The 21,020-nt window shown below is 37.4% G+C and overlaps 1 protein-coding gene across 5 annotated transcripts in view; it reads left to right on the plus strand.

The window, feature by feature from the left end:
• The window catches only part of NUP210 (nucleoporin 210), a 68,137-nt gene extending 47,674 nt beyond the window's left edge, over positions 1–20,463 (plus strand). For 3 of the 5 annotated variants that reach the window (XM_049826362.1, XM_049826363.1, XM_049826366.1), the window contains 15 exons: positions 1,024–1,104; positions 2,062–2,193; positions 2,385–2,543; positions 3,444–3,535; positions 4,991–5,165; positions 9,039–9,214; positions 10,578–10,795; positions 11,329–11,465; positions 12,246–12,369; positions 13,310–13,456; positions 15,348–15,598; positions 16,181–16,400; positions 16,986–17,081; positions 17,250–17,333; positions 18,432–20,463. In XM_049826362.1, the coding sequence (XP_049682319.1) occupies positions 1,024–1,104; positions 2,062–2,193; positions 2,385–2,543; positions 3,444–3,535; positions 4,991–5,165; positions 9,039–9,214; positions 10,578–10,795; positions 11,329–11,465; positions 12,246–12,369; positions 13,310–13,456; positions 15,348–15,598; positions 16,181–16,400; positions 16,986–17,081; positions 17,250–17,333; positions 18,432–18,532 (2,193 nt within the window). In that variant the 3' untranslated portion in view covers positions 18,533–20,463. Of the gene's footprint in view, positions 1–1,023; positions 1,105–2,061; positions 2,194–2,384; positions 2,544–3,443; positions 3,536–4,990; positions 5,166–9,038; positions 9,215–10,577; positions 10,796–11,328; positions 11,466–12,245; positions 12,370–13,309; positions 13,457–15,347; positions 15,599–16,180; positions 16,401–16,985; positions 17,082–17,249; positions 17,334–17,964 lie in introns of all 5 variants that reach the window. The other 2 variants (XM_049826364.1, XM_049826365.1) reach the window with 2 other exon arrangements.
• The last annotated feature ends 557 nt before the right edge of the window (positions 20,464–21,020 follow it).

The following is a 21,020-nucleotide window of genomic DNA, read 5'->3' on the forward strand; positions in this document are numbered from 1 at the left end:
GTCTTATGTCAGTAGAAGTCAGAACGTAACTGTTGCCTAAGAAACACGTTGTCTCTTAAGCTATAGGCAGGCTCTATAGAAAGCTATCATCCTGTGCTGTGGTCTGAATCCATCTATGAAGTTCAAGCAGTGAATCACTGATATTCCATCAGAATCTGTGTCCATATAATTTCCTACTAGCTGAGTGTAGGTGAGCTGTTGAGCAGGCCTATAAGGGAGCACAGGTCCCTGGGACTTGCATGAGACTCAGAACAGCAGAACTTGGGCCAAATCTTATGGCTCTTCATTTGAGGTCAAGGCAGGGCAATGCTGCATACCATAAAGCTCTGCTGCTTGAAAGATGTCCCCACAGGCTGAGAGGAGACAAATTTTTTTAAAAAAATAATAAATAAATATATCTTTGCTTTGTAATGCGGGGGCAGCAGCCTGCCCTGATGCTGTGGCAGGAAGTAGAATAAACTTGAAAGCTAAATCTACTGCCCAATTAGGTCCAGGTCTGACCTTTCCTCCCCAGTATACAGTAGGAATAAAATCCATCAGGAATGTCAGGATATGTGAAGAGGAGACATCGGAGTATCAAATATATCATCCTTTTATTCTCAATTGTCCTGTCTGCTACTTACCATTCTCATTTCCTTCTAATTCTCTCAATGTCTTCCTCTACCTTCTGGGATTATTCATTCCTCTTCTCCTAGGGACCCCTATGATCTATTCCCTTGCAGTCTGTCACTTCTCAGCTCCATCATTCATATTGTCAGTAATGTTGAGCAGATATTTTTTTTTTTAATTTAGGTGGCATTTTTAAATGCCTATGAATTTACAAAGTTAATGCTTTTGTAGTTTTCTAATAGCCCTACTGAGTTATGTCCATCTGTATTCTCTGTGATAAGTCACATGCAAAACACATGGCAATAGCGATTAAATAATGGCAAAATAGTGAATAGATCTTGAAAGTGAAATCTAGTTCACATTCTAGTTCACATTTGACAAGTGCTTACGATGTCTTCCCTTCCTCCTTTTTAGGACAAAGTGGAAGTTGAAGTAGTACAGCTGACAGCTGTTAGAATTCGTGCACCAATTACACGAATGAAAACTGGTACACAGGTTAGTTGGTCTGTGATTAGCCTTAAAATTTTGACCTGCAAGCTGTGACCATTCCTATTAGATCATCTGATAATACTATTCCAGCTGTCGGAGTGGTTGCCTGCTCTGAGGGGTACCACTGCTGCTGCAGGAATGAACATGCTGGCAGTGGAGAAGCTCCAGAGCTGAACATATTACAAGAGTAAATCAAGACAAGTTTACCTTGTACACCAGACTGATTTTCAGAAATTCAGGCCCTGCTGAAGAGGCATCATTTCCTATGGAGAAGGGTTCTCTCACCTTCATTATATTTGCAGTGGAGACTTTCTTCCTTTGTGTGTTAAAAATCTACAGTATGTCTGCTGTATTGAGAACAGCAGATATTGTTCAAATTCTCTTTTAATAAGTCTATTTTTTAAGAGTCTATAATTCCCTTATTAGTTACTCATTCTAAAATGGCTAGTAATTCTAGCTCGTTGGTCCCAGGTGTATGAATTGCTTTGAAGATTAAAAATAAAAAGCTGAAAATTCCTGTTTTGTGTTTATATGTTATGTTGTCTTAATCTGGAGAGTTGGAAGGGGAAGGTTGATGTCCAGAGCAGAGTTAATGAGAGAGATCATCTAGACAAAGATGTAAAAAAAATGTAGGAATGTATGATTTAACTAAGATTGAGTGATTTGATGCTACAAATGGGACAAATGAGTTATTGAACTCTTTTTTTCTCATGGAAGACCGGTACTTGTGTTTTGTAGAGCACATAGCAAATGAGAATAAATCAAACTTTACTTTTTACAAGTTGGTAGTTATTTGAGCCTTCTGCGTGATACATCCTTGCAACACATACAGCAGCCAAACAATTTTTTTCATAAGAAATACTATCTCTTGATCAATGAATTTTAAGTTTAATTATGTTTGCTCTGTGCAGGTTTGGTTAGCATCCTAGAATTACCTAAGAAATTTGATTTCTCTGTTTCTAGATGCCAGTTTACGTAATGGGCATCACCAGTAGTCAGACTCCTTTTTCATTTGGCAATGCAGTACCAGGGTTAACATTCCACTGGTCTATCACAAAGAGGGATACTCTGGATATCAAGACAAGACACAGTGAGGTAAATTGCGTGTGTATGTGTGTATGTGTATCTTGGGAAAAGGAAACTGCCATGTAATGGGAATTGAGAAAATACTGTTGTTTCCGCTTACTCAAAATCAAAGCAATTGTCAGCATTGAGTGTGGTCTTTCCTCTGTATCAATGTCAATTCTTTCCATGAGTAAAATTTTAATCACTTTCTCCTGTCCAAGGCTTCTTTTCAGTTTCCTGCAAAATATAACTTTGCAATGGATGTTTATAGCAGAGCAAAGGGAAGAACAGGCCTGAAAGTTGTTGTGAAGGTCCTTGATCCTGCAGCCAGTCAGTTTTACAACATGGCAAGAGAGCTGTCTGATGAAATCCAAATTCAGGTATGATGATGTTCCTCACAGTTAATGTTTTAATATCTATTTCAGAGCTGAATTGAAGTCTGTATTTGAAGTAACCAATTTGAAATGCAAAGTAGTTCCAGTTTTGGTTTATCTTTGAGCCCTTACTCTTGTTTGTATAATGTTCCACTTTTTGGAAACCTCCAAGTTCCCCAAGTGTTGGTAAGGTTTACACTGAACAGTCACACACTGGTGTGATGCTGAATGATATTCAGGAGTTAGTTTTTGTTGTAGACTGCCTGAAATTGAGGTGGCTTTTGTCTTGTGGATAAGCACTACTAGAGCTGTAAAAGAACTTTGCTGCTGTAGTTCCTCTCTGCACACTAATACTTCTTGGTTTTAGTGCTTATCATAGATGCTTATGCAGGCGTGTTAATTTGGGTCGGGAATTAGCTTCTGAAATAAATCTCTTGGTTGTTCTCACTTACCATACTTTGGGGAGCAGTTTCAAAGTATGCAAACTGGATCCCTTTACATGGAACAAAGCTGGAAAATGTGCTTGAGGAGTGCACCTCATGGGCATGCAGTTCATGGGCTCAGACTTGGGGTAGTCTAAAGTAACTTGGGTCAATGTGGTGTCTCCAACACCATTTCACTTGACAAATATGCTTCTTTTTTCATAGTGCTTCATAGTATAGCTCTTCCATAGTATAGCCATAGAAATGAATGCTCTTCAGAATAATTTGTAGAAGATACTGCCTATCCCATTCTCAAATATTCATGTTTAATTTTCATTTTTTTACCATATCTACTATGCAAAGTAAAAAAAAAAAAAAAGGGCATGTTATACTTTTATTTAGGGGGTTTTTTTGAAGGTGAAATAAATGGAAATAAATTACTTGCTGCACACAACAGTAGGATAAAATGCCTTTTATTTTCCAGGTGTTTGACAAACTTCATCTAGTCACTCCAGAAGTAGAAGCAGAGCAAATCTTAATGTCACCAAATTCCTTTATTAAACTTCAGACAAACAGGTTAGTGATCAGTTTTCATACTGTGATTTGTGTCAATGACTTACCAAAACCATAAAGCAATTCTGCTTGAAGTAAGCTGTTTCAATCTTTTTAAAAGAATGTCACAGTACATCTGTATAAAACGTAACTTATCTGGTGATTACTAGTAACTTATCTGTACTCTTGGGCTCTGTCAAATCTTGTATTGGTTAGATCATAGCTAGAAAATTCATTCAATATTTGGAACTTCTAGATCCTTATTTTAAAAGATGCTGAGCCAGTTGAAGCAGTAGCCTGCTTCCACTAGAGTTTTTTATGGGCCATCAAGGCTTTATGGAATATACTTCTCTGTATTTCTTATATGAAGGCTATGACTAGATTTTGAGACTAAAATGTCCTTTCCAAATGAGAAGTCCTTTTTACATAATCAGTTTTCAAAGACTGGCATTTCAGACTCATTTCAGGCTTGAAATTTGGTTTTTCCTAGTACAAGAATGTGCAGATACAGACAATAGGACATATGCTGAGGGCAAGGCTTCAGATGCATTTACTTTTTAAGGGTAGGGGACTGTTAGTTTCACTGGAGCTCCAGCAACCATGCTCATTCAGCATCTGCTTTGAAACAGTTTTATAGGAGCCCTGTCATTTGTAGTCACTTACTAATGTTGCTATCTCTTCTGAGCAGTTTTTCTAATTAATTAGTCATTAAGTTTTTAGATACCAGTTTGTACATTTCTTTGTCCTGTTATCTTCACTATCCAATGTTAGAGCCCTTATGTCTGAAGTCTACCACCAAAACCAATTACACTATTGCCAAGAAAGGGGCAACTAAAATCCAGCTTTAGTGCTTGTTTCCTAGGATAGAGTATTTCTATCTCAATGGATAGAAGATGTGATAAGTGATACTCAAAAGTAGCTGATGTCTCAGAATGCCCACTAATTACAGTTTATGTATTTGCTCACTTTATTAATATGCAAATACCATGGTGAGAGTTATTCCAAAAATTAACCTTGTCTACAAAACCATTTCCAGGAAAATTATGAGATCCACTTAATCAAGTTCCCGGCTTTATCTCTAATACCAGCATTGGCCCTGGCAGACTAATCTTCCTCTAGATATTGTTTATAGGAAGTTACGGCAGAAGCTGCATGTTGTAGCCTTAGCCATTATTATTTGGAATCAAGTTTACATCAGTGAATGATGACACTACAGGACAGTGGATGGAAACTAGATTTCAGTACATGCCTAAACCCAGATAAGACTTCTTCCAAGTGAGCTTGAATTGTAACTTAAACTTTTCTTTCTTAGACTAGAACACAGGCTTTTCGGCTTTTATTGCAGACACGTCGAAAAAACACATACCAAATAGCAATCTTTTAAACTTGCATTATATATTGGTGTAAATATGGTTTTAGTTATTTAAGGGGGTCCCCTGTTTTTTTATTTTTCTGGGGTTTTTTGTTTGTTTTCTTAAGGGATCGAGTGGCTTCACTGAGTTACCGTGTCCTGGATGGACCAGATAAAGTTCCTGTTGTAAAAATCGATGAGAGAGGTTTCCTTAACTCTGGGTCTTTGATAGGATCATCAACAATTGAAGTGATTTCACAAGAATCATTTGGGATCAACCAGACCATTGTAGCTGCTGTTAAGGTAGTATCATCTCTCTTTCTTTGCAGTTTTCTGTTAGAAGTATATCTTTATGACTGCAATGCAGATGGTTAATTGCATGTTTTGAACTTCACTTCTGAAAAATGTGAACTATAGGAATTAATAGTCAGTTCTGAGCTTTGAAAAAAGTTTAATATACTAAACTAGATGGATAAACATTAAATCCTAGCAAATTCTTAAATTTGGTACATTTTATGAAAAGGGCTTTGTGTGCATGTGCCTTAAAAACTTTAAAAAAAAGAAGTATGTCCTAAAAATCTCTTGGAAGGCTGATAATTACAGAAGTTCAAATAAAAAAAGATGTTAATGTCATAAGCATGCATTTTGCAGCATATGAAAAAAGGTAAATATCATCTGGAGTAATGAATATAAATACAGCATCTGTTGTGAGGTACCTAAGTGATACCTAGACTTTCAAGATATTAGAGATGTAACTGTACGGTGCTCAAAAATTTCATTTTCTCTGCTGTTTCCCAGCATTTCAACTTTTACATATAATGAGAATCTCTGCATGAGAAAACCTATCTGATCAGATGCAATAATTCAGCTGCTGTTGCTTGTATTTGGTGAGCTGGCAAGGAGCATGTCCAAGGCTGCCGTATGTGCCTAAGCTCCACTGAAATGTGGATGCTTCAGGGAAGGACAAATCTGTAGCAAAACTCAGCAGTTTGTTTCCATGCTAATGAAACATCTTTCCTTCTCAAAACTTCATCTGTTGATTGAATGTTGTTATGCAAAGTCTAATGTATCTTACTGGTTGGGCACTTAGGACATAAGGGAATGTATGTCCTTCATTTCTGTTCGAAAGTCCTTGTGCCAGGAACTTTCTACATCCAGCAACATGAGCCTTGAGATACCCACTGATCCAGTTCCTCTTATCCCTTTTTACTCTGTCAGCATCTTTCATATGTCCCAAATAAAGGAGAAAGACATATAATTGAGTGCTGACTTTAAATTTAATTTAATTTGTAAGTTTAATTATTATAATCACTGTGAAGTGACTTGATTTTTTTTTTTTTTTAATTGTGTTTTTTTACCATAATGTTCAGCTTTGTCTGTAGGACAGCATGTAGGTCTGTCCTCCTGGGTGGAGAATGAAAAAAGAAATGGTGGCTTAGTTTCACTAATGCCACTCCTGCTGCTAGGTGGTGGCAGTGAATTTCTACAGCTCTGTTATAGATGACCTTGTTTCTTCCCTTCACTGCTGGATCTGGTGCGTGAAAGACATCTAATGAGTTTGGGGTTGGCTCAAATGACATTTAGTCAGCATATAGTGGTACTGAAGTTAAATTCCCCCTTTGTGCATTCTTTCCATATGCAGTTAGGATATCACAGAACTGTAGAGTCAGTGCACAATGATATTAAGCTTGTGAACTCTTTGTAGGAGGAACCATCTCAGTTCAGTATCTTGTACAACTGATTTGTTTTCCTGTACGTATTAGGACTATACTACTTTTATGGAAATGATATTTTTAACCTCACAGTAACCTCGTGAAGTGATACAGTGCTGCTGCCTTCATTTTATGGATGAAGAACTGAGAGAGAGTTTGAGTGGTGTTGCTGAAGGTCATGTAGAAAGACTTGTGACAGAGCAGGAGATGAGCTTGAATCTGTTGTGTCATTCTAAGGCAAAGTTCTCTCCTTCATGCTGTCCTTCCTTTCATAAGTTCTTGTTTTGTCTATTTACAACTATACACAATTAAGAACCAAACTGCTGCAGCAGCATCGCTTAACACTTAGACCTTCAACTTTGCTCAAAAAAAGACTACCTTATATAAGCCAAGGAGGACGGTGGAAGTAAGGAGTGACAGTATGCTTAGCATGGAAGCAAGCTAAGCACTTGCCTGTACCAGCTGTGCCCAACTCTTTTTCTTTTTTTTTTTTTTTTTAAATAAAAAATATTTTAAAAACTGAGATGCTTTTACAGTAAATAGCTGTTTTCATCAATATTAGATTTAGCAGTTGTCCTTGTGGGACAGTTTCTGAGGCTTTAAAGTAAAGCAAGCTTGAAAATCTGTCAGGGAAATGGCATTTTTGTTAGCTTGTAACCTCAGCTAGTTGGGCAGATGACTGTATGCACTGATATTTTAACCGATTATATCAGCCTGTGGAGTAGACAGTTGTACCTACTGATATTCTAGCCACTTTTTTTTTTTTCAGATTCACCAAAGATGCTGTTTGCTTGAGGCTAAAGTTGTCCTTTCCTTTTTAAGTTTTGACATGTACATTTTCAGATTGCAGAGTTTTACATTTTAGCTGAGCCTCTTAGGTCAGAAAAAATGGGATTTTCCTACAAGATAAGCTTGAGGGCTTCTTTTAAAATAGTTTTCTCTATATATTTGAGGGGTTTTGCTTTCTCTATGCTTCCATTATTTATTTTCCAACAGCTGTAACAGAAAGAACAGATATAGTTGTTTTCATTGGGTAATTTTGCTAGTTAACCTAGATAAGTTAATCAAGAATAGTAATATGTTATTTTTTAAAAAAAAAACCAAACCAAAACAGAAAATGGTCTCAACATCTCTGTCTTCAGACAAACTTCCTTCATTGGAGTGTTACTGCAAAAATGTGGGGGTGTGCACATACGGATAATCCCGCAGGCTTTTCTAAAGAATTTGAAGCAGTTCCTAACTTCCGTCTTAGTTGAGGAGAGGCACTGAGGCAACAAAGTGCAGCCTGCTGACCAGTTAGGATTTGTCAGACACCAGTTCTGACTGTTTTTGTCTGTTGCAGTTCACTTCTATCAGCCTATGCCTCAGAGGACGGCCTGGCTGCAGCATCATACAGCCAGCAGTACCAAGGCGAGTGTGCCCAGTGATGGGTCAGAAAAACCAGCCCAGCACACAACTCAGGAGGAAAGTTCCTCGTGAGTGTTTTTCCTTCCCACCTCTGGGACCCCTGTTGTCAGGCCACTGCAGGCCTGTTTGAGGTGCAGCAATTTGTAGTCTATGATGTTGCTTGACAAGGATCACTAGGGAACAGCTTTGCAGCTATTGCTCATCTTTCCTCTGCTGGGCAAACCTGTGCTTAAACAGAGCCAAGGCTGTTAGAAACTGCATGTATCATCTTGGTTTTCTTACCTGGTGCAAGGGAACTGGGGAAACAGTGACCATTTCATCCCCTTACTTTCACATACATTGCAAGTTACTCCTGTTCTAGTAACTAGGGAATGAATTACAGTTTTTGTATCAAGAATTACTGGGAGAGAAGTCTAGGGGCAACTTGTTCTCTTGCATATTCAGGGAGTCTTAACAGCTTTAATTTATAGGATAATAATGTAGTCTCTGAAGTCTGTGATGTGTGTTTCTACATCATTATTGCTTTCCTCAATTCCCAGTGCTATTAGAGAAAAATACTAAGAAATATCTGATGGGAGGGTGTAAAGAAGGCAGAGCCAGACTTTTCTCAGTGGTGCTCAATGACAGGGCAAGAGGGAACATACAAGAATTGAAACACATGAAATTGTGTCTGAATATAGGACAGCACTTTTTTACTGTGGTGGGTGTTGAACACTGGCAAAGATTGCCCAGAGAGATGGTGGAGTCTTCATCCTAGGAGATGCCTGCACATGAGCCTGGGCAACTGGCTCTAGGTAACCCAGCTTAAGCAGCGTGGATCTGGACTAGACGATCCCCAGAGGCCCCTTTCAACCTCAGCTATTCTGTCATTCTGTGAAATATATGTACTGATGATAAAAGCTCCATGTCTCAGTACTGTCATATGGTTAAACATATAGCAAATCGTTCATGAAGGAAGCTTTGTGCATTTGCATAATAAGAACTCTTTTAGATTATTTTTATAGAGGCATCAAAAAAACCAATTTAATTTTGCTTTTCACTGCTGATGTTTTTACAGGTCTACCCCATCTCATACCTAAGAATCTCTATGAGTCCTATTCTGCACACACAAAACAAAGAGGCATTACTGGCTCTCCCCCTGGGTGTGACACTGACATTTACAGTCCATTTTCATGATAACTCTGGAGATACTTTTCATTCACATAATTCTGTGCTCAACTTCGCAACAAACAGGTAGGCATCTATCACAGGTATTAATTATGGAGAACAAAAATGGCCAAATACACATAGCCCAGCCACAGCAAGGAACAAAGATTGTTCCAAAGATATCAAGTGAAGATAGGGCTTGGACTGGGATCAGCAAAGAAAGGATTTTGTCTCTGCAGTCTTCAGAGGCACGTAGCAGAGAGAAGAGTTCCAGTTAGCAATCGATATTCTCTAGCAAGTGGAAAGTTGCCCAGATAAGCATGATCCCCAGTGGGGCTTGCTGGGGTACATTTCTGCTTTAAGTGACTCAGAATCATCAGATTGCATACATCAGTGGCCTATATAAACAATTGATCTTATTAGCATTTGCCTCATCTTGCCTCTCTTCTCCTAGTGCTTTGTTACACTGACTCACTTAAGTCTTATATAAGATGGTGAACGTTATGGATCAGGGGCTGTCTCTTCAGATATGCTTGCACAGCCTTTGCACACAGCAGAGCCAAGCCTCAAAAGGCTTTTTGGTCTCTGCCTCAAAGAATAATAAATATTATAAAACAGCCTTCTTTGGTCATTGGTAAACAATCACATTCCATTACTATAACATAGCTTGTTTTCGGCAGAGCACTTTGCAGTTATAACACAGTGATCGTGATTAAAAGGGGGGGAAAGAAAGGGGGGGGGGGGTGAATGCAAGATTTTTCCATTCTCCTACCTAAATGATCTGCAGAAACTTTTATAGCATACAGAGATCCCTGAGATAACACTGCCCTAGCTTCCAAAGTAGATGTGACAGAGCTGCTTTAGCATAGGGCTAATTATTAGCCCTGGAGAGAAAAGCACTGCTTGTTAACTTCAGGTGCAGCACTGTGGTGACCCAGGTCTACTTCTGTCAAGACCTTCACTATCTCCATGTGGTGCTGCCAAGGTGGGCAGTCTCTGTGCTGGGTGCACTTACAAGTGCTCTGCATGTCAGTGCATGTGGGAATGCTCAATTTTGGTAGATATCAGGACTTGCAATCAAACGTGATTTGGCTTTGTGACGTTATGGCTGGAAAGCTGCATATTGGTGTTTAAATTTTTTTCCCTTTTCTCACAGGGTTAAGAAGCAAAAGAGATGAATTACCTCATTCTAAAGTTTAGGAAGTAGTTATCATACATAATTGTGACCTCAGTATTGCCTCAGCATAATGATGTGAGAACTGAAATTTGCCTTAGTAGTACCTAAACAATTTTTATATTTTCCTCATTTTGTCAGACTTCTTTAGAAGATAACCATTGTTGAAAACAAAAAGGCAACTGTCTAAAAAGAGTTCAATGCCTGCTATTTATTGTAGAGATAATGACATTAGCAAACTTGCCTTAATATAAAAGCATTTCTTTTTATCTGTAGAGATGACTTTGTACAGATTGGGAAAGGAGCCACAAACAACACATTTATAATCCGGACTGTAAATGTAGGTTTGACCTTGCTTAAAGTCTGGGATGCAGAACAGAGCGGAATTGCAGACTACGTACCACTTCCTGTGCAACATGCCATTTTTCCTGAACTCATAGATGTGGTGGTAGGTGATGTCCTCTGTTTGAGTACTTCACTGATGAACCAAGAAGGTAAGCAGCACTTGCTGTGTTTTTGCAGCTATATAATTTGACATCAGTGTAACTCTTTCTCATTCTCAGGAAAACTAAATGCATAATTAATGATGTTTTTTCAGAATCAAATGTCACTGTTCTTATTAATGATAAAAATAGGTTTGATCAACTACTCTAATTTTAATTGTACCATGCAATATGTTGATTGTATTGAATTCGTGAGTATCAGGCTTCAGACATTTCCATTCTGTTAGCTTGAAAAGCTTAGTTTTTAGGGGAATCATGCAGAGTCAGGACTGTCTTAACTTCACTCACTGTATTTGTTTCTTAGTATTAAGGGGCCTTTGTCAGAGTAACTGCAAGTCAGTTTGGTGTTGGGCTGCCAGCCTTGCACGATGTGAGACCCTAGAATCTAGTTTCTGTGAATTGGGAAGTGTGTGTACCCATGCTGACCGTGCAGTGGATACATACAGACAGACAGCAATGTGATAATGCAATGCCTTAGTTAGCATAAATTAGTTGAACAGTGTCCAAATGGTGTGTCTTCTCAGGCCTGCCAGGTGTCTGGAGCTCCTCATTAAGTAGTGTTCTTCAAGTGGACTCCAAGACTGGTGTAGCAGTGGCAAAGGATTCTGGTGTTGTCACTGTCTATTACGAGATTCCTGGATTACTTAAAACATACAGAGAGGTAAGGCAGTGGTAAATCCTACAGGAACTGCTGATGTTTGTTTGCTTCAGGTGGACCCTCACCAAAAATGTATTCTGTGCTTTATTTATTTTTTCAAATATTTAGAAAAATTCTTTTTAAAGGAAAAGGTATTAGAAATGCAGATGCTTGGAAAGTATTTGGTATGTGTCCAAACACATCATGGGGTTTTTTTAATCATCTACGGTAAGGAAGAAAATTTAGTGTAATTATTTCTATTTTTAGCCTATACTGTTCTTACATTGTACATTTTGATTCATTTGCTTGGCAAAGTTGTTTCCAGATGCTAAACAATTTTTGAGTATGGCAGCTTTTATGAATGAAGTTTCACTGCAGGATGAGATGCCAACAAGAACTTCCTGAAGTGTTGTACCATATTACTATGTATCACTGATCAGAACTACTCAAATTATTTTGTTTATCTACAGTGCAGTTGAACTGTTGGCATAATTCACTGTATCAGCTAACATAAGCACTAGATATTCTTTCTAAATTAAATTTAGACATACAGCTTTATGCCTGTTAAATTATGAAGGTTGGGTAGAAAGAAAAAAATGTTCTTACTACCTTGAACTGCCTTGAAAGGCAGTTTCTAAAATTAGAGAAATGTAGGATTTCTTACAAAGAGAAACATGACATCTTGGAGTCTTCTGTTATACATACAAGGATGTGTGCATTTCACAGTCAGTCCGGTCTGGTTTTGCCTTAGTTTTTATTTGTAAAAATAGCTTTTGGTGACAATGTAGTTCACCCTTTTTTCAGATATTGATTAATATACCTCAGAAGACTACAGCAATGCATGTAAGTGGAGTGAAAACAAGCTTACAAGGAGTTGCAGCCTCGAAAGTGATAGTTTCAGTTGGGGAAAGAAATAAAAATTTGAAAGGTATGATGAAAAAAATCTTTATGCTGATTGTTTATTGCATGATTGTATATTAATGATAGGTGGTTTTGGTTTGTGTTTTGGTGGTTTTGTTTGTTTTTAAGGGTCAGTGAGCTGGTGTAGCAAGATCTCTATGAACCTCTAGTGCCTTTCTGGAATCCCAGGAACTCTAGAAGAATTTTAGGGCCATGTTACAGAATTTGGAGGGCATTCTGGGGCACTATTAAGATTTCTCAACTAATAAAATTGGTAGATAATAGAAGTGTTGTTTCTGATCATGTCAAAAAAAACAGTTAATAGGCAATCAGCTGATTGTTTGCTTATTTGTTTAGTTCCAATTGCCTTCTTGAAATTACATTTTTTTTATTAAGCATGTTTAAAGTAGTTACCATCCTTAAATCTTTTACAGAAATTATCAGCAATTAGAATCAATACAAAGATTAAGCATCATGTTGTGTCTGCTATTTAATAAGCTATATTTTGTTTGATTATGGTTTCTTTTAGGTTTTAGCTTAACACTTAGCACTTGTTCAAATACTATTTTATTGTGCCTTATGTAAATTATTAGCCTACTGAAAAAAACATCTTGCCAGATACTAAAATATAAATTGAGACTCCCAGGAACATATAAGTTATTCAACAGACACATCTGAGCTGAAAATTCTCTCAAGTTCATTCTTTCCTGTAAATAAATTATTCCTGTCAAAGAAAACCCACAACATATAAAATTTTCATTTGCTGTGTCTTTGGGATTAGACCTGAGGTAGGACAGCTATCTATGATTTCCAGCTATTTTAAGATCATCATAACCTTGTGAAACTATTTCAGAAGGTGGCAGAATAACCTGATATTTCAAGCCATAGTTTTGCTTTTAATTAATTAAAAACTAATTAGTTACAATTTTCTTTTCTAATTAATTGGAGATATTTTTTTTCCCCCTTAGGAGAGTGCTTGCCTGCTCAGATTGAAGCCATTGCTGAGTTACAACCACAGTCCATTATCAATTGCCATCTCGATTTTAACAATGATGTGTTTGACTTCCCAGCACGTGATATTTTTATAGCAGAACCTGGATTTGATGCAGTTTCAGGTAAGATGAGACAGGATGCCACACTCCAGGCAGACACTTTGAATTCTGCTGTGGTTTAGTCCAAATGCCTTTTGACCCAGCAGATTTCCTTCTGAAGCCTCTGAGCTTTACTGTGTAGGATCTCAGGCTTTAGTGAGTTGTTAACGTGTACTCTCCTTGTTTAACTCTAGGGTTTTCTGCATGTGACAGAAACATTGATTTGTTTTCAGAGAAAATCAGAAATCAGTAGCAGCTCATTTCATGTGTTTTTCAGAGTTGTAGTAGTAAGTGAGGAGGAAACTCAGAAGCATTATTTTACTGGGTTGGGGAACAAATTTTGATATGTTTTTTGACTACAAATTTAGGTCCTAATTTTGCACATTACTACTCATATATTTGTAGGTATGCAGGCAGTCCAATGGTACCTTGAGATAGAAGTGATGGTATTGCAGAATGTAGACATAATACACTGAGTTCACACACTTTACAGAGATAGCAGCTGCCATATTTTACTCCAGCTGAACTGTACAAAAAATAGATTGCCTTGTATATAACAATTTAGAAAAGAATATCAGGCCCGGTAAACTATGGAACTTCCTCCTTCAGCTGGTAAAAATGAGCACTGAGGTGACAAATATTCCAAAATTGGGTATCTTTGCAGCTGTAAACATCTAGTGGCTCTTTTAGGCGTTATCTTGCCATACGTCAGTGCCTTTACCATATACTTAAATGCAGTAGAAGTCTAGGGATAAGAGAAGCAATCATGAGTTTTAATGCCTGAGTACCAAGAATCTTTAGATTTCACCAAATCATACTCTGTATTTGTGTTTGATGCTGGCCTTTTAAAAACCCTGCCACTGTAGTTATTGCAGTATAACTAACCTCAGTGATTAAAATGAGGGAAATAGCATAAATGTGAAAATCTGGTGAAAGTAAATAATTTTGAATTCTTTGTGTGCTGCAATTTAAAGATTTCTGGAATTTTCATGCTTTCAAACTTTCCTGCACAACCTGAGTGCTGTAATCTCTTATAAAAGGCAGAATTCTTATGTTTCCCCAAAACAACATGACTGGGACTTAAAAGGAGGGGAAATGACTAGATACTGTGGAAATGGAGATAAAATTGTGAAAGTCTACAACATGTGTTAGTGTTTCATAATCATAACATGATCTTAAAAGGAACCACAACACTGTGGACTGTATGGAAATAACATTAATTATCTGTCCCCATTGTGTACCCATTGTGTGAAACACTATTATACTTTGCATAATAGTGGCTGCCTCTGTTACTTCATTGGGGAAAGAAAATAGGGAGAAAACATGCACCTAGCAAGTATTGCTTGTTACTTATGCTTTGTATCTTCTATATTGGGGAAATTTTTTACTATCTTTATTGCTAATAATAGACAAATGGGTCCCATAAGAGACTAGAAACATGGTGAATATCTAACCTTTAAAGAAGCTTTTATAAATAATAAACCATGCCTCCACAGAGTTGAGGATGGTGATGGTAACTGGCTAAAATTTTAACGTTGTTGTGTGAAGAGAATATGAAATAGGATGTTAAATTTTGTTTTCAGTAAAGCCTTTCTATCAATATTAGCATAAATGTTATATTTAAAGTGGAATTCAGTCTCACTAGCATATTAAAATGTGACTGGAAACTGCCATTTTACTGTTTTTGTCATGATAGTTAGTTTGGGACAAGAAATAACTTCTGTTGTTTCAGTACTGGGATTGTGATGCTTGGACCAGCAGTGTGCCATTCACCTATGCACTCCTGATCTTGCTGTTTGTTGAATTTTAGCACCTTTTTTAGCTCTTGTCTAAAGATGTCATGGAAATCTTAGTCTGCATGCAGAAAAAAAAGGAAGATGAGCAATTAACAGTCAAACTGATTTTGTTTCTATAGGACATTACACCTGTTCCATCACAATGCACAGGCTTACTGACAAGCAGCTGAAGCATCTCAGCCTGAGTAAAACTGCACTCAGAGTTACAGCTTCAATCCAAGGCAGCCACTTCTCTGGGGAGCAGATCAGCACTGAAGTGCCATTCAATCCTGGGTTTTATGCTGACCAAACAGAAATGCTTTTAAGTAACCATTACACAAGCTCTGATGTGAAAATATTTGGTGCCACTGAAATTCTTGATACTCTGGAGGTAAGCGTGTTGCTGGAAAGTATCACAACACAGTTGAAAGCATTTTGAACTGCTATATGCGACTTTCTAACCAAAGGCACTCTGCCACCTTTAGCATGTCAAGATTGTTCCTGAGATGATTTGGCAATGCTCATCTTGGAATGTATTCCTCCTCGGTTTTCACTTTTGTTTTGGGGCAGTAGAAATGCGTCGGGCTCACCTGTGCACTAGCTGGGGTGTGTTAGCCAGCTCACAGGTGGGGAAGCAGAAAATCTGCCTGATTCCTAGGGGCAGGGGTAGGTTCTTGCCCACTTACTTGTTTGACTGGTTCACATAGACCAGTAAGGGATACTTTGATTTTTGCCTGTATGGGGTTAGCCCAGACCCACAGAAACAGCAGTTAATAGGGCAACCTTAACAATAAACAGGGATGAAGTGCTGCAGGTGTCACTGTAAAGTGGCAACCAAGTCTGGCTCCTGCTGAGGGGTGAGTTGCTCTCTGTTTCTATGGAATAACATATTTCTGACATGTGGCCTGGAAGATGGATGTGCGCTATGCTTTCTCAAGCAGTCTATTTCAGGTTGTTTTTTTTTCCTTGGCAGGTGAAATGTGGGTCACCAACAGTGAAGGCGTTTGAGAAAGAGAAATCCTACGGGCTGCCTAGTTATGCAGTCTACACCGTTAGTCTGTCTGATCCAAGAGTTTCAAGCCAGGGATCCTTATCAACCACTCTCACTGTCTCTAGTCCTATGACTGACCAGTCTATCACTATCCCGGTGACAGTGATTTACTTGACTGACAGAACCAGCACACCAGTGAGACGTAAGTTTATCTCTAGGCTTCGTATGCCAGAATAAACCTCTAACTTCCATTAATGTTCATGAGGTTATAAAATTTTGTGTGTTAAAATCTGAGCTGGCAGCTAGCGTTATCATTGACACGTAGGCTGCTCACTCTGACCAGAAGACTTGAATACAATTGCTCGTTATGACTGAAGCTGAACATATTTTCCTTTTGGGTCGGTCCAAAATACTCTGTTGTAGTTGGCATAAATATACCAGTGCTAAAGTGTCTGAAAGTAATTTTTTTTTTTGCTCTACTTTTATTTACTCCCAAGCATGCCTTGTTAATTTGAAAACAGATTAGCGTTTGGGGGCTGAGAAAGTAAAGAACACCCGTAAGATTGTATATCAATGTCTTAAGCTGTTATTGGCAGATTTTGAAGACTGTATTGGAAATAGTTGCTAGAATCGAAGTCTTATTATCTAGGTTGATTACACTTACTTGCTATAAATAAAAACCTTCTTTTGGCCATTTCAGTTTGAGTTAAGAACTGTTAACTCTTAAAGCAGATTTGGGAAGATGCTTTTTTAATTCAATATTGTCTCCTCTTAATCGATTCTACAGATGGAGCCAGTCTATTCCAGCACTTTCTTGATTCTTATCAAGTAATGTTCTTCACACTTTTTGCACTATTAGCAGGGACAGCTGTTATGATTATAGGTAAGAGAATAAAAAATTGCAGAAGTATTTTTTCCATAACTTCTTACAATGCATTAGCTGTAAGATATAAAGTAATAATTTCCATGTGAAATGATTTTTATTTTTATTGTTTGTGGTTTTTTGTTGGTTTTTTGTTGGTTGGTTTTGTTTTTTTATAATGTCTTGCAGCCTATCATGCAGTTTTCTCACCAAAAGAACAGCACAGTCATCCAGCATTTACCCCAAGGACAAGTCCTCAACACAGCCATAACAGTAAGCAGCTGTTACCCAGTTATAAATGAATTAATTGATAAGTTCAGCTATTGTGTTTGAGTTGAATGTTAGGGAAGTATGGCTATGAGAAAGCCTGTATACTGAATGATATTACAACAAGCACCATGCCAGTTCCTAGGAAACTTGTTGCCCATCCTCCTGCCCCACTCCCCAACGTCCCCTTTACCTACTGTTAATTCTTTCGAAACTCTTGGCCAGCTTCAGCCATGTTGGAAATGTTGGAAGTGGGTTAAAAGTGTAAGAATTCACACAAATCATGAGGAGAGAGAGACACAATTTTGCTCCTGCTGAGGGGAAAGTAAAACAGAGCTCAGCTGCTGATACGGTGTGCTTGGCAGCAGCTGGCTGGTTAGTCAGTTCATGGGATGTCAGATTAGCTGCAGCATGTGCTGCATCTCTTGTGCTGTCTGTGTGCTGCGAGGTACTGTGAACTGGGGCTATTGTAAGAGACCGGGAAGGGCAAATGTGAGGTGACAAAGGACACAAGTCTATAGAAGACGTAGTTGTGTTGCTCAGGGAATAGTTTGTTCCTTCACTGCTTTTGATCTTGCAGTCATTTTTCATCTATTTTTTTGACATCATATTTATTCCCTATTTTACCTATTTGCAGTGTTGCAGAATCAAACTCTCAGAAATATGAAAAAAATACCCATTCACTTGGAGGGTCTGTAATCAACAGTGGCTATTAAAACAAAATTCACATGATTATAGATGTATTTATGTTACGGTGAGCTGCAGTCCTGTTCGTAAAAACACATGCCTGACGCTTCAGATAAAGTAAGGCAAATTCAGACTGAAAGTTATTTGCTGAGTTGAAATATGTTGTGCCCCATTCAGAAGACTTAATCAATTCATTAATTAAAGTTCTTCATAAAAAGACTTGTAAAATTTTGATACTTATAAGATGTCTTTTCAATAGGCAATAAGCTAAAGGGGTTATTTCGCTTTGAATGGATCATTAGACTTGCTTGCCAGGTGTTCCAGCAGATGATCAACAGCAGTTACTTGTTTGTTTCTTTTTCTACTATTCCTGAGTATGATTGGGTTTTTTTTTTCTCCTTTTCCCCTCTGTTTTAGGTTTCTCTGTATCACCTGTGCTTTCCTTCAGTCCTCAGTCCTCAAGCAGGAAAACAAGCCCATCATCCACCCTCTGGAGCACTGATTATGGTTCACGTTAGACACAGCAGGACTTGTCTTCATGCACTAGGGCTGGAAAATAAAAATAAATTAAAATAAATTAAAAAAAGAATAAATAAATAAAACCAAACCCACAAAACAGTGCCTTGAACAATAGCAAATTGAAGAACTTTCACAGTTTTGATATAATTCATCTCTTGAATGTAACTAGCTTCATAATTATTATTTTTTTTATATTTAGAGCTCTGAATTTCTTGTTTTATGTCACTGCTTCAGTTCTCTAAAAATTATTTTATCTGCTGTTTTGTGCTCAGTTGACAAGGATGACTGGACTAAAAGCAGTGTTTATGCTAAGCTAGCTTTCTTGCACTCTTCAAGCAACTAGAAGTTATGTCTAAGTGATAGTAATGAAAGTTTTTTATTTAGATTTTGTAAAAAATAACTTTCTTTTTAATGAACTTTTTTAAAAAGGGAAATAGAAGAACAGGTGAAATATGAGCCAAAAACATGAAGGATTATATATTTCAAAGAACTAGTTTTTTGTTTTGAGTTCCAAAGACTCAGGAATGTACTGCACTGATAAGTGTTCTTATGTTTAGCCTTACAATGTGATTCATCACCGTAATTTGCTGTTTTAACATTAGGAATGCTGGAACAACTGTGAATAATTTGGAGGTTTTTTACAACAACAACAACAAAAAAGAAAAACATAACTATCTTAGTGTGGCTTCCTTTGGGTACAACTGCAGTATTCCTTTCTTGTTACTGTAAGCACTTTTTTTGGACTGGGAATGTGAAAGCATGTGCCTTCTAAGAGGACCTTTCTTCTGGTAGTAAATATTTTTAATTGAAGGCAATTATCTTACCTGTGTTCTGATATAAATATAATACATTTATATAGGTCATTTCACAGATAGAAGTACCTCAATAGAAACTGAGCCTCCTTTTATTACCACTAGTCATCTGGTGCACTGGAAATTAAGTGGCTTATTTCACACTTGCAATGAGTGACCTTTTCAGTTAGTTCAATCTGCTTGTGTCTGCCGTATTTACATACAAACTGACACAGCCACGCCCTATATCTTCCTTTAAACTGTACAGTAAGATATTACCGGTATAACCAGACTTTGGAATATTTCTACGGTAATATCCTACTAATAAGTGCTCACTTGTAAGTCTGTAAAATACAACGTAGCATTTAATTGCATAAGTATTAATGTGGGGTTTTTTTCGCTGACTTTCTGGTTTTCTTCTTCACTGGCTAAGACACACAGATATAAAATGCACAATTCCAGGTACATCAGAAAGTACTCTGCTAAACCAGGCAATTGATCACTGTGTGCTCAGATGTATTTTGCTTTCTAAACAAGATGGCAGTGAGGTATGCTAACATGAATTTTTTTCTAAATTAATTTTAAACAGATGAGAAGAAAAACTTGGTTCCAATTCTTAGTTCTAAAATACTTCCCTGAGAATAGAAAAAAAAAAAAACTCAGTTGGAAGCCTTTATTTTGAGGATTATAATCATAATCACAGTAACATTTAATCCATAAGCAGTATTTTGCAGCTATCAGATAAGGGCTTTGTTTACATAGAACAAGTATCACAGTTTTTTAATTGTGAATAATACTCTGGCTGTCTGAACGCTCCTAAGGACCATAATGAAAGTGATTGCAATTGTTCTATTTCAAAGAACAAAATATTTCATGCAAAATATATTGTGTGCAGAACTATGTGGGCAAATAGAGGAATGGAATGCAGTCACAGTTTAGGGCATACAGTTTTGGTTTCACGCAGTATTACAAAAAAGCAACATTGTTACATGTTATTATATTGAGTCTTCTGTAACTTATTGGCTAGTTTTGGATAAGTTGTGCCTTACATGCTAGCGCTACTTAAAATTGACAATTTGGATGTAAATAATAATCATTTGTATCTGTATTATTTAATAAAGCTTTGTCCGATTCCTTTAGTATGCTGTTGATGAGCTTTCTTGTGTTTTGGCTATTCAGAATTTAGCACTAGACTATATTATTTGTACTTCACCTCCTACAGCCCCTCAGTATTTGCAGTAATGGATTTACATTCTGAATTTTCACTTTTGTTGACAACATAATGTTTTTAAGTATTTTGACAATTTTTCATCTAGTATTTGTTGTCAGGGGCTTTTCCCAGTTTTCACTAAGCATCTTCAATTCCTGCTGAAGTCAGTGGTGGCTGAAGAAGCAGCTCTTCATTCTCCAGATTTGTTCAAACTTCCACTTTGTTCATTTGGGTTTTTAAGGAAAGATGTCATCTTTTCCCACTTCCTTTCAGAGAGAAATGAAAGGGTTATGCATATCTCAGTGCTAGTGTGATAAACATTTCAGAAATGCTTACAGGAAAGGTTTTGCTCTCCTACTCCTTCTCTTTCCTGTTCAGCCTACCAGTCTGGCACTGAATGTCCTGAAAAATGAACTGCTCCAAGTGGTGGGAATACTTTGGCAAATGCCCACTGTTTATTTCACCTCTTTAGGCAAGTAGTTGCAG

Source organism: Accipiter gentilis, chromosome 23, assembly GCF_929443795.1.
Source record: "Accipiter gentilis chromosome 23, bAccGen1.1, whole genome shotgun sequence".
NCBI classification, from domain to species: Eukaryota; Metazoa; Chordata; class Aves; order Accipitriformes; family Accipitridae; genus Astur; species Astur gentilis.